General features: G+C 41.8%; 1 protein-coding gene across 1 annotated transcript in view; it reads right to left on the bottom strand.

The window, feature by feature from the left end:
• The window catches only part of UBE3C (ubiquitin protein ligase E3C), a 60,723-nt gene extending 46,789 nt beyond the window's left edge, over positions 1-13,934 (bottom strand). The window contains exons 1-7 of the mRNA XM_028751558.2: positions 13,384-13,934; positions 7,910-7,963; positions 5,216-5,290; positions 3,917-4,063; positions 1,625-1,740; positions 1,190-1,347; positions 244-397 (exon numbers count right to left, since the gene is read on the bottom strand). Of these exons, the coding sequence (XP_028607391.1) occupies positions 244-397; positions 1,190-1,347; positions 1,625-1,740; positions 3,917-4,063; positions 5,216-5,290; positions 7,910-7,963; positions 13,384-13,449 (770 nt within the window). The 5' untranslated portion in view covers positions 13,450-13,934. The remainder of the gene's footprint in view (positions 1-243; positions 398-1,189; positions 1,348-1,624; positions 1,741-3,916; positions 4,064-5,215; positions 5,291-7,909; positions 7,964-13,383) is intronic.
• Positions 13,935-14,146: the final 212 nt, after the last annotated feature.

Genomic DNA, 14,146 nt, shown 5'->3' with positions numbered 1-14,146 from the left:
TTTTTCTTTGTAATTGTCAAGGTGCATTTTATTAATTCTGTTTCTACCCTCTTGTTATTGTATTTATTTTTGCTAAACAAGTCTGCAGAACAGTAATAAGAGGCTGTTTCAAGACTAGAAAGATATGATCTAGTCATTCCACAAAGCTTTACATATTTGTTCCATTAGTACCTATTAGTGCTTTGCCATTGTAAGGGGGAAAATCAAACTAATACATACCAATGCACAACTAAATGTGCTTACCTGGCATTTTCTGGACAGGAGCTATAATTAAAGTGCAATGGTTTCAGAACATTCTCTAACAATATTTTTGCAATAGGAACTCGAGACACATCAGAATACTCAATACTTGATGGAAGCTTGTTATTTATTAGCAGATAAAGAGACCTGTAGTATCCTGAAAGAAAAAGGATTCAAGCATTTGTACCCATTTTAAGGCATACATTTATTTTTAAACAATAAAATATATTTCAGAGGCAGAGGCATGTCAAAGGTTGCACAAACACAACTAAGAGTCTTGTAGGATGCCAAGTACCAGCTTTTATGGGCCAAAGACCACATTGTGAGATGTGCTTTAATATAGTAACTATAATTTTAGCAGCATAGCTGATAAACTAGGGGGGGGGGACTGGCAACTGGTCTCATCTAGTTAATCAAATCCAAAAATTAGTTTTATTTACATCTAGGAAATAGTGCCAATTCAAAGCAGTGGCTCTTCAAAACACCAGCTAAATCTGCTGTTTCATAGTATTATGGAATTTGAGCCTAGTAGTCCATGGTTTTACAATTACAAAAAAGAATGTTAAAAGGACTCTGCATTAAACACTTACATGCCATTCTTAAGGATGAATGTTCTCAGTGCAGCTAACAATAAGGCAATATGAACATTAAAGCCATCACAAGTTAAAATAACAAGAGTAAAAAATAACACACACATTAAAAAAAACACCTGAATAAAGCATCAGGAAACATTTGAAAACATATACAACCATCTGCAAGGCATTAACACCTACACTATTTCAATAAGAAACAGCATTTTCGAAGACATAAGAAGATTATGTTTCATTTCAGTATTACTGCAATATTCACAATTGTTGGATATTATTGTAAATGTAGTTCATTCACAAAGCTGGCAGCTGTTACATATTCAAAGTTCAATAAAATTTTGAAAAGCAATCATTACACGAACCTTTTTGAATCACGTAGTGCAAGATTTGTTCAATTATTGATGCTACATAGTTAGCATCTTGTAAAACAGGCAAATAGGTATTCTCAGATGAAAATACTTCAAGCATCCTCATAGGAAGTGCAACATTCAGACTGTCATCATTGCAGTTTTGCAGCAATCTATGACAAAAATAAAACTTGTCACTCAAGTGGTATAGCTTTTCCCTTCTAGCAAAAAAGGAAAACAATTCTAACTTGCAAACAATGCAATAAGATTTCAGACCTCAGAATTCAACAGAAAACGTAAAGTGCTCTTGTCCATAGAGCCAACTGGGGCTAAAGACCTCAGGATGGCCATTTAACATATTTAATATAGATTTGTAGCCTTAAGTGAGCTAATTCAGTTAAGGAACATGGTTAAGTCCGCAGTGAGCTGATTAAGTTTATTCGTTTTTACCTGCAACATAAGCCCAACAGCCTTTTTATCTGGAACAGGCATGTAAGTTTCTCAGGGCCATCAAGCTGCTTCACAAACTGAGAATTCTGCTTAATCAAGTTCTGACATATCCATATCTGGAGATGGGGGGGAAAGACATCCGCAGATACAAGTGTTAAAATGCTCTAAAAAGTAACTCTGGTGCTTTTTGTGACTGTTCATGTACATAAAGCATGCACGAGCATCTAAAGCAGGAATGGGGACCTGTGGCCTCCAGATGTTTTCAGATTATATCTCTCTTCATACCGCACCTTGGCCATGCTGGATATGACTGATGGAAGCTAAAGTTCAACATTATCTGGAGGGCCACAGGTTCCTCCTGATCTAAAGGAACACCTCTTGCACCTCAAGATGAATCAATGGAGGCCCTTCCTCAAGTGTTTCTAATCTCAAATGCTGAGAGGGCCTTTGCCACGATGTGCCCAACCCCTGGCCTTACCTATGGAACACTCCCCCTAGAAACGTATGACCGACATAATGTCTGCTTGGTGCCAAGCTGAGACATTTTTCCTCTCCCAGACCTTTATTTCTAATTCTTAATTAGCATCGGTCCCAGCTCCTGCCAACCTAGCAGTTCGAAAGCACATCAAAGTGCAAGTAGATAAACAGGTACCGCTCCAGCGGGAAGGTAAACGGTGTTTCCGTGTGCTGCTCTGTTTCGCCAGAAGCGGCTTAGTCATGCTGGCCACATGACCCGGAAGCTGTACACCGGCTCCCTCGGCCAATAAAGCGAGATGAGCGCCGCAACCCCAGAGTCGGTCACAACTGGACCTAATGGTCAGGGGTCCCTTTACCTTTAAGACTGTTAATCCCCACCGGCCCCCAAGCAGAATACCCCAAAACAGAATTAAAAATAAATCAGCTCGGCCAAAGCATGTAGGATTGGGGGGATAGTGTTGTGTTTGGTCATATGTCATCAAAGTATGCCAAGAAGAGGCACGAAATGGTAAACAAAGCTTCCAATTTGGGGCAAGTTGTTATCTTTACTTGGCACATTAGTTTGTCATAATGAGGTGGTCCCAAATCTGTCTGCACCGAGCTTGAATAATAGACCATGGTATTTTCTCCTGTTTTATGCCTAAGAAAAACAAATCTGTATTCGGAAATAAGGGATAGATATACAACAGGATAGCTGAACATCTTTTTCTTTTTGGTAAAAGCAGCCACTAGGACACCCTATTTAGATAAGTTTCTTGAGGATGGAGAGGCTAACTCTCCCTAAACACACACACACACACACACACACACACACACACACACACACACACACACACATTATGCTCTGGCCCTAAAGTAAATCCTCCTTCCCAAGCTACTGATAGCCATGGAGGATAAAAAACAAAGGTACCACAATTATCTTTACCATCTATGGCTAATAGCTGCTCCAGTGGAGTAGGGTGGGGGGCATGTAGAGGAACAATCCAGGAACTAGCACATTAGAAACTAGCACAAGCGAACGGATTAGCACCCATACACATACAGTGCCCTGCAACTGCTTTTAAGAGAAGGAAAGTGATGTGGCCTCACCACACTGACCGCCACCCCCAAAGATTCCACACTTCAGCTTTATTTCATTTAAACACCAACATGTGCCAAGGGAAGAAAGTAATTTCAGGGTGTTGCATATACATTTTATTTTGTTGTTACTTCATGAGCATTGCAGAAAGGTTTTTATGGGAAAGAGGCACTCTTGAGAGAAACTTATGAGTCTCAGGTACATTCCTAAGTCTTTTCTGTCTGTCCATCCCTCCCATGCATACTGAGCCAAATGAGCCTATGCCATCTTCCATTAACTATAAACTGCCATATAAATTTTATGAAATAAATAAAGCCCTTAAGGTTAGATAGCACTGACTTTATGACAGCATCTACATGTTTATTAGGATGTAATGTTCTCCAAAACTTTGGATGGATCCACACACTTCAGCATGAAAACTGAAAGCATGTTTTCCCACAGATAAGGAAGTGGAGATTTTTTTGGGTGGCACCATTCTCTTGTAGCAGATGGTATACTGGCCTTAGTTAAACCCTGACCTTGTGGGAGGGAAGGAGGAGTCCTTTCTTGGGGTTGCTACCAGAAGAGGAGGAAGAATGGGAAAGCCACCCCCTCTCTGCAGGGACAAGTAACTCTCTGCCTGTCCAGATTCAACCTCACTGTCTTTTGAACAGATCATTTAGTACTGACAACCAAGAAATTAAAAATAATTACTAAAAACACACAAGAAACTGGAATCACTCTCATTGAGTACTTACCAAACGTTTAGAATCCTCATTATGCCTATAGAAAAACAGAAGTTGGCGAACTAAAAGAGTCAGATTTGCTCCATTGGCGGTGGAGAAACTTCCTCCAGATTGCGCTAGATTAGCACAGTAATCAAATTCGCTCCTCTGAATGGAATACTTAAATTGAAGAATAAAATTTAAGTTAATGTACTGTATTGTCAACATTATGAAACACAGGCAAGATTTCAATATACTCATTTGAAGCTGCAGCTTTCCCCAATGAACAATTTTATGCATATAATTTCTTCAGCATTGATTTTTGTTTATAACCTGAGGTACACTTGCTCAAGGCCAAGTGTGGAGGTTAAATTGGCTTGTACATAAAGGTGCAAAAATGCAAAGTGATGTCATAGCATTTTCAGAAATTTTAAAAGCATAATCAGTCAGTACAGTACAAGTATTGTCATCTGTACACATCAACTCCCTCAAATCCTATGGAAACAGAACTGCCTATGTACTAAGAGCAGAATTAGAACTCATTTTGAAAGCTAGAATGAACCAAGAATAAAATTAATGGGAAGTAATTAGTTTTGTGTGAATTCATCTTCTACTGCATTATTCATCTAATTGAGACTAACATTAAACAAGTTTCCCAACAGACATTCCGACTATACATATGAATTAATTTTCCAGATTAGAACTACTGTACATATTTTCATAATTTTATTGCACTTTTACACAGGCAAGGATTGAAAGGGATATAAGTAGAGTTTGCTCCTGCCCACTGGCCTGTTGCCAGAAGTCAGGCTCCAGAGCTTTCTATGTAGCACAAGGAGCTGCAGTCAAATGAAGGTATTTGGCAAACCTCTGGGCATAAACAGATGTTCCTGGGAGAAAGCACAGGGTTCTTTAAAGCCATACAATAGATATTTTATATTTCTGGTTATAGTTCATTTTTACTGTGCTCTTATTCATCGCAAGTCCTTCTAAATGGAGTTCCAAACTAAATTTAAGACCATGGTTACCCCATAGGCTGCAACCAATAATCCCAGTCCAGAGAATCACTGAACAGGAGTCTTACACTACAGGGAGAGAATGACTAACATACAGTACAAGCTTGCTATTACATTGTGGGTTTGAGGAAGTAGTAAGTATCAGAGGGTTTTCTACAGCAGATCAGCAGGCATTGTTTCTGCACACGCTGATAGTAGTGACTAGAAGGCAGGCTGAAATAGTGACAGTGTCAACTCCTTTTAGATATATCTTTCTGTGGTTACTGTGCAAACTCAGAAGCACATAAGAAAAGTCAATCATAAAAAAAATGCCTACTTGGTGTTTTCTGTCCCTGTACCCACGAACAAAGGACTGGATGATTATTGCATTTTTCAGCCTTCTCCTTTCTTCCTAAGGAGACAAGACAAAGGTCAAAATAAAATTTGCTGCATTGTAGTTAATAGAACAAAGCACTGACAAGAAAAACACCTGTGCAGTCACTGAATAACCTCACACAAAAAACTCTCTCTTCAATAGTATCAGAGGAACACGAGCAGTGGAGTTTGTGGTAGAGAAGGTCTGGGTTCTCCACCTAACGGGCTTACGCTGCCTGACACAAAGCCATAGCTAAACAAGACAGACTGAAAGGAACACAAATATCTTGCTGCCCATTAGGAGAATTGTGCTTTTCCATTGATATGCTTTTTTTGCTGTGATGCAAGCTCTCTTTATTATATGCATATCCAACAAGTTTACCATATAATGTATTTCCTGTTGAATCTGTCAAATTTAAAACAAAGTTTCTTTTAATTTTTTTTTAAACTAAGTTCCTAGCCTTTATGCTGAAGACTCAAGCCAAATGCCATTTGGGCAGGTCATCCATTGTTTAGAGACCAGAGCATCACCACCCTACAAAGCTCCTTGCTTTTCCCACCAGCTAATAAAAAACTAAACCTCGCACCTCATATCCAATATCTATGTACAACTGTGCCCCAACATTCCTTATGTACCCCATGGTTATCAAAACAGAAAATGTTGACCCGAAGCTACTAAAATATCTGTTTAATAGATGTTGGTGGAATGAGAATACGGCATTACATGTTAAATATGGGGGGAGGGGATAGATTACTTGAGGTGTAATTCAGATTTTTATACACTACTATGGCAGCATCAATAAATGAAGGAATGATAGAACAGAAATAAGAAATTGAATGAATAAAGATTTGGCAAGAAGTGAGCCAAGGATATTCAAATGACAGACGCTGGAAACAGGGAGCCTGCTGATCAACTTGTACTGTTTTTAAAAAAAACAGAAACAAAACAGGAAAATTCAACAGCAATCTCAACAGCAGCAGCAACTGATCTTCCACAGCACACAGCTGAATTACAACACAAGACAGTTATATTCTCCTCATTAGGCATAGGTTTCATCCAAGAATGCATAATTGTCAATTAGTGACCCATAGTTGCAAATGTTTGAAGCCTGAGGTCACTGCAGCAATTTCACTACTCATTTTTTAAAGCTGTGTCTGATTTTATTCTCAATAGACTGAGTCATGTTTTCTTCCCGATATATGCTACATCTTCAAAAGTACATTAGCGTAACAAAATATATTCTTGTAAATACAGAGTGCCTTGTTTCTTATGCACATTTTCTGCACCAGAGCCTTACAAATAATGAAACGGGCAAATTATCTGCTCATTGGAGCTGACAAAAGAATTTCCATGCTTGTAGTTAATCAACTTTATGATGACGGTTGGGATGTACAGTCTCAAACATAGGCAGTGTTTCACATGACTGCCTATGACACTGAAGTCCAGTTCACGCAACACACAGAAACACGGCTTAGTAATATACAGCCAAGAAGCAAGAAGCTGCAGTGAGCCTCAAGCTGAGGCACCACCTTTTCCCATGACTCCATCAATTTTCAGCTCTACTCTCCTTTAAAGGCAGGCTTGGTGCATCATACAGATAAAGAAAAGTGGTTTGTTAACAAACTCTACAGAGACTATCAGGAACCACTGCTTGAAGTTTGCTTGTTTTGAAAGTGAGAAGAACTGGTTGCAAATGATCCCTGGTTCAGGTGACATTTGCCTAGCTGTAGGGGAAGCAGGAAAAAAATTTGTTGGAGTCCAGGGGGGTGGGATGAAAGCTAGAGGCAGCTCCTTCCTGCCTATGCATATGTCGGTAAACCATGGTTAATCAGGAAACATTATCATACAAATCCCTAAGGAGAATGGCATAGTAGACACTGCTCTAGTCTGCCAAACAAGTGTGTGAATCAGCCCTACAACTAGTTTTTCTGCTAGTGAGTCAGGCTCATGTTAGCAATTCTAAGGTACCATGCTTGCATACATTATCCCAGCAAAATTTAAATGTGGTGCAAAACAATGTAAGGGAGGGCCCTACCATTTAGCATTCAAAAATTCCACAACTACAAAATGAGGAAAACAGGAGATTTTAAAAAGCCAATACCCAAGCTATTTTATTTATTTATGAGTTTTATATACCATCCTTTGCCAGTAGGCCCCATGGAGGGTTACACTTATAAAAAAAGGACAAAACAATAAAATAAAATACTAATTTAATCTAAATTAGTTCCTAACACAGAGAAGGGACGAAAGACAGCATCCAACTGGTCATCAATGCTTCAAAAAAAGAGGTAGCTATAAAGCAAATCAGCTAACCATTCTTCACCCCACCCCTCCTTCAAAATCCTGTCAAGAGAGGGGTGTCTTGATCCGCACTGCCTAAGAGTAAAAGAACAAGGCAGACAAATCTCACTGTGGAAGGAATTGCACGGTTCTGGAGACACCACTAAAGAGCACCCCCTACACACAATCCTATGTACCTAGCACTGCACAGGAAGCCCTAGGAGGGCACCGTCCATGGATCTCACTGAACGGCAGCAAGTATTCTCTCAGATACTTGGGGTCCAGCTGTTCAGTGCTTTAAATACAAACATAAGCATTTTCATCATACAACATTTCAACTGGAAGCTATTTTAAAAGGCTTTACTTGTATCATACCTCTCGTTTCCGCCTCTCTTCCTGTGTGCGATGCAAAAGAGATGCTTTTTCCTCCTGGAAAAGACGAGAAATTACCGTATATTCTGTTTCTACCTAAACAAATGCATTTAAAGTTTTGCATAAAGATAAAACATCATCTTTCCAAAATATTTTGCAGAAAAGTAACATGCATCTTCCTCCTTTATGTGCTTAGATACAACACAATCAATGACACACAAGAAATCAGCCTAAAGTCATTCTACCTAACGGCCTCCATCACAAATGTGAGCATGATTATTTCTTTATTTTGTTTAAACTAGACTAGAGTAATTAACACAATTTAAAACTGCAGTGGATTCAACTGGCACAACCAGTTAACAGTAATGAATGAATGAACGAACATCCATTACAATTTCTGATTTTCCCAACAAAGTCTCAAAAAAAGTTTTCAGCCACACACTGTTCATTCAATTAAACTCCATAAATATAAATATCTAAATAAATACCGATCTTCTCCAAACAATACCCACCCACAGCCCAATGTCAGAGAAGGTGCTAAAAGAAAAGTGCATATGAAAGTATTTCATGCATTTGAGCACCATGATAGAATGTATTTAGGGAACTATAATGTAATTAAGGAATTAAGTCAAAGCAATTTTAAAAGGAAAGTTACAGTAGAAAAACTGTTTAACAATATTGCCTTATTTGGTTTTATAATTTGATAAAGTAATATCAGAAAAGAAGTGGTGAAGCCTACACACTTAAGATATTTCTCTATTGCTTACCCAAAGCAGAACTAAACATTTGCAATAGCCTAATTTGGTGAAGAGATTCATAAATAAAGTTGCATTTTAAAAGCCAGGTGCAATTATAACTAGTTTTGCTTTTCAAAGTTACTTTCATTACAAAATGCATCCTTCTTTATCCATGCATCCTTCTTTTTCTTTGTTTCCACATTCAAAACTTAGGGCACTGGGAAGGAAGCTGAGTAAATTTCACTGGCTTTTACAAAGTCTATTATCAGTATTTTTAAAGTGAAAACAACAGGCCTAACAATAACCAATCAAAAAGGCTAATAAACAACACAGATTTACATCCTCATTACTAATGCTGAGTCAACCCAATAGATTTCAATCATCCGATGAGGATCCAAACTCAAGATTTCCCTATACAGTGGTACCTTGGTTCTCGGACTTTATCCGTTTTGGGAGTCCATTCGACTCCCGAAACCGTTCGCAAACCAAGGCGTGGCTTCCGATTGGCTGCAGGAGCTTCCTGCACTCAAGTGGAAGCTGTGTTGGACGTTGGGCTTCCGAAAAACATTCGCAAACCAGAACACCTACTTCCGGGTTTGTGGCGTTCAGGAGTCGATTTGTTTGACAACTAAGCCGTTCGGGAACCAAGGTGCCACTGTATAGCCGAGTTATCAGACATGCAACTTACCAATGTGTGTTATTTATTAAATTTATATGCCTCCTTTCTGCTTAGTAACCTGAGGTGGTTCACAATTTTAAAAAATATTTTAGAACAAATACATTAAATAAAACGTAAAGCGACTTTCTCAGGCCAAACTGGAGCCGAGGAGAAAAGCCTGGGCTCCCTTGCTTCTCCCTTCACTCCATTCACACAGAGCTCTAGAGAAGAAGTCAATGCCAAGGTGTTTCAAATGGACAAAACCATTAAAGCAACGGAAGCTGCCTCTAAGTAGTATGTAAGCATTAGACCCAGCACTAAAGCATCCATCACATTCCTAAATCCTTGGGGGAAACCCTTAGCTCAAATGCATTTCTTTGAAGGTATATTCTGCTGATTTCAACAGAATTATCTGTCAAGCACATATTCCAGGATGACTCTGTGGATAACCTGCTGAATCAGAACAAAGGTTCATCTAGCCCAGTACCCTATTTACACCACACCAGATGCTTCCGGGAAGACCACAAGCAGGGCATGAAGGCAACAGCCCTCTCATACAGTCTCCTTCCAGCAACTGTTATTCAGCAGCATACCATTTCTGAACATGGAACTTCCATTTAGCTGCCATCGCTAATAGTCATTGATAGACCTTTTCTCCATGAATTTGTCCAATTCCATTTTAAAGCCACGGCCATCACTGCATCCTGTGACAGCAAGTTCCATAAATTATGTGTTGTGGGAAGAAGTGCTTCCTTTTTTCTGTCCTGAATCTACAGCGGATCAATTTCAATGGGTGACCCCGTGTTATGAGAGCAGGGGGGGGGAGCAGAGGGGGAAGGTCTATCCATTTTCTGCATCCTTTTATAAAGCTCTACCATGGCCCACTTTAGCTGTCCCCACCACCATTACCTGGATCGAGGGGGTCACAGCAGAGGTGAGGGAATGGGCCTCATGTTTACATGGCAATTCTTACAGAAAGCTTCCACTGAATAAACCAATTTATGGGAGGCAGTCTGTGGGGATGGGAGTGGGATCAAATTTACAGGGGATGGGGAAAACTGAAAGAGACAAGATAACAAAGGAAGGGAAAGTGTGCTACAAGTTCACCAATGTGCCTTTCAAGTGATTTAGGTAATAATCCAAGAGGAAGACACCAAGGGAGGAAGGCAAAGAAATCAGGGCCTGCTCCAGCCAGACTGTTTCCTCACCCTGGCCAACATTCTGTTTCATTTGTTTTAGTACTTTAAAACTGTAAACCACATTGGGCACCTTGGCAGAAAAGTGGTATATAAGTGTAATAATAACGCTGTATCCCTATAAATTTACAGCTTAAATGAAAACAAAGGCAAGTGTTTCAGCCTCCGCAAGAGCTCAGTTTTCCCCAGTACTCCATGTGAAATCCAAAGTCACATTCTTTCTCCTGGCAGAGAATAAGGACAATAAACTGACTGGTTTCTTCTACTGTCAGCACACTTTGGTCCAGTGTAACACTAAAGGTAAAGGTAAAGGTACCCCTGCCCGTACGGGCCAGTCTTGACAGACTCTAGGGTTGTGCGCCCATCTCACTCAAGAGGTCGAGGGCCAGCGCTGTCCGGAGACACTTCCAGGTCATGTGGCCAGCGTGACAAAGCTGCATCTGGCGAGCCAGCGCAGCACACAGAAACGCCGTTTACCTTCCCGCTGGTAAGCGGTCCCTATTTATCTACTTGCACCCAGGGGTGCTTTCGAACTGCTAGGTTGGCAGGCGCTGGGACCGAGCAACGGGAGCACACCCCGCCGCGGGGATTCGAACCGCCGACCTTTCGATCGGCAAGCCCTAGGCGCTGAGGCTTTTACCCACAGCGCCACCCGCGTCCCCAGTGTAACACTAAAGTGTAACACTTTAGTGTAACACTAAAGAGTGCTTATTCCTGTTTCCTGTCTACCAAAACCTTCCTGCAATAGTGCTTCACCAGAGGGAGAAGAGGTGTCTTCACAGGATCAATTAAGGCAGAAATATTTCAGCACCACAGCAGAAAGGGTTTTTATTTTTTTCTGCAAACTATTGGGTCAGTGCAGAAATCTGTGCTGCAGATCAGCTATCCCTGATCTAAGTCTTAATAAATCACGCTCAATATTATTGCACAAACAGCCTAATAATTTTAAACAGAGGTTTAAAAATCATAGCGAGAATATATTATTTCTGCCCAACTTTTAAGCAAAGCAGCACAATCTTTAAGTGGTACTATTAGTGTTCATAATTTGATGACAAAAGATGTAAAGCACCTAAGATACATTCCTGAAGAATAGGACATACCCTGCCAATTGCCGTCTTTGCATATCAAGACTTATTCTTTCTTCAGTGCAGAAAACAGTATCGCACATGTGATTTAATGAACGTAAATGGCTTCTAGCCATCAGAAATGTGTCAGTAGATAGTTCCTCAATAATTCAGATGAATAGCTACACATACCTAATATACTTCTGATGTGCATCTGATTCATGAAAATATGGCCTAGGTAACACTACGCAGAAAAGGGTGTGCTGTGATATTTTTTTATGGCACAATATATCATTTAAAGGCCCCATCTCATACAATTCATGAGAAGTATTTTAAATTTCAGAATTAAAAATAAAAATCAAGAATCCAAATAAAGCATATTTTCATTAATAACTGACACAGTACTTTCAGTATGCAAACTGCTTCACAAGCTTCATGAGATATTGTATTTGTTACCTGAATAGCTTCAAACCAGACTGACCAGCTGTTGCTTTTAGGTCTGCCTCAATTCTGAATGATGGGTACATTTAAACACACAGGCCGTTATAGTTAACTAAAGCAAATGCTAAATGACTGCATTTGTGGGTAAACCTGTTCCTTTGCATAGCAATCATATGAGATAAGCATTATTACTCCCATTGCAGGCAGGAAACTTATGTTAAGAACCAATGACTTGCATAAATAGCCTCTAAACCACTAAAAGACACAAGACAGTTTTGAAACCAGGCCAGGCTTCAGTTTGTGCCATCTCAATACTTAAAAAGCACGCACACCCCTATTTATTACAGATACGTATTTTAAATAAAAAGCAGAAAGCTATACATAGATGCCATATTGTGCATGGACATTTTTATTGGGCCCCTATGCGCTTTATCAGCACTAGGAGAGGCCTACGAATTAAGTAAGAGAGTGCTGATAAGAAAATGAAAAAAGAAAAGAAAAACCTAGGCCAAAGTGAAGGAATGCATTCCCTGCTGTCCTATCTACTTCAGAAACCTGGAGTGCGCTTTTCCTCAAATCGTGTATTAAAAAGGCAGTGTCGAGAATCAGTATGTTTCGCGGACTCCTGTACAGTTCAGGAGTTGCAATGTGGGGATTTAACAGCACAACCCTAAACCATGCCTACTCAATTCAATCACACCCAGGTAAACAGTGTTAGGATTACAGACTAAATTCTTAAACTCTCCCCCCAACACAAGAGTGAGGCCTATCCGCCGCCCCCTAGCTCTCCCCTCCCACAATTACGTTTCATCCAACTGGATGCCAAGCTGATGCCAAGGGTCCTGAGAAAGAGACACTTGCAAGAGCTGATGCACCACAGGAGTTTCACAAATGGGACGGTGGCCCCCTTCCCTTCCCCCCCTTCCAATCACGCCTCTGCCTTTTTGCTGGCTATTTCGTAACCAAAGCATCTCAAGTTTCTCTTTTCAAAACCCTCGGCCTTGAAGGAAACCCTCTCCGGGAAAGACCAAAGCCGGGGCGACACAAATGACTCTCCAGGCGCCTTTTCCTCCTTAACAACAAAAACAAACCCAGGGCACCCTGGGGCTGAACTGCACCCGCTGGTCTTGGGGTGGGGTGGGGGGGAATAATAAAATCATCATTATTATTATTATTATTATTATTATTAGGAAAGGGGAGAAAACACTAGACACCGCGGGAAACAAGGGGTTGCTCAGATTTAACCTTAGTCACGCCGGCTTCGCGGGGCCCCACCGGAATCTGCAGGCAGGCTGGGAAACGGGGCTGGCGGAGACCAAAACCGCGTAGAGACCCCGAGACCTGAGAAGGGCGGCGCAGGCACTGGGTGGGGGTCGCTTACCTTCTTACTTGCTCCTCCAAGAGACACCTTGGGCCTGGTTTTGAACTCCCCTTCGAAGCTGAACATGGTTACAGCTTATCCTCCCATCCAGAGGGGGAGAAAGAGAGCAGCCTCCGCCTCCTCAGCACCAGCAGCAGCAGCACCTTGGCGGGGCAGAAAGAGCCAGCGGGGGGTGGGGACCAGGGAAGGGGCGCCCGACCCCGAGAGGAAGCCCCCAGCCTCACGCCCACCCGCCCACTCCCAGCGCAGGGCTCCTAATGCCAAGGGCTGAGGCGCCCCCTCCTCCCTCAGCCCCTTCCGCACCCCGGCCGGCCAGGAAGGGAGATTCCCCCGCCCCACTCCCAAATTATCCTGTGTGGGTGTCTCTCCGTGTGCCTCCGGCTCCCCGCCCCCGGCACCGGCTCAGTGAGTGGCAAGGGGTCTCGCTTGGGGCTGCCTCATTTGCAGCGGAGGGGGAGGAGGGGGTATAGGTGGGGGGGGCGGTGGAAATCAGCCGGTTCCTGAAAGAAGATGGCCGCCGCCGACTGCAGCTTTCCCTCAGCGCGCTCCCGCCTCTCGGGCGCGCGGGCGCGCTCGCGCCTCCTATAGGAAAAGGGAGGCGGGAGAACGAGACGGAGCGCCCGGCGCTTTTTGAGGGAGGATGACAGGCGGGGGGGGGGGGGAAGCAGAGGAAGCACAAGGCGGGGTTTTTAGAGCAGGTTCTCGTGGTGTGGGTGCAAGCACAAAAACACACACACACACACACACGCAACGTGGTGCCCTC

Source organism: Podarcis muralis, chromosome 12, assembly GCF_964188315.1.
Source record: "Podarcis muralis chromosome 12, rPodMur119.hap1.1, whole genome shotgun sequence".
NCBI lineage: Eukaryota > Metazoa > Chordata > Lepidosauria > Squamata > Lacertidae > Podarcis > Podarcis muralis.
The sequence above is the reverse complement of the archived record's forward strand: the minus strand, read 5'-3'. Positions and strand labels throughout refer to the sequence as shown.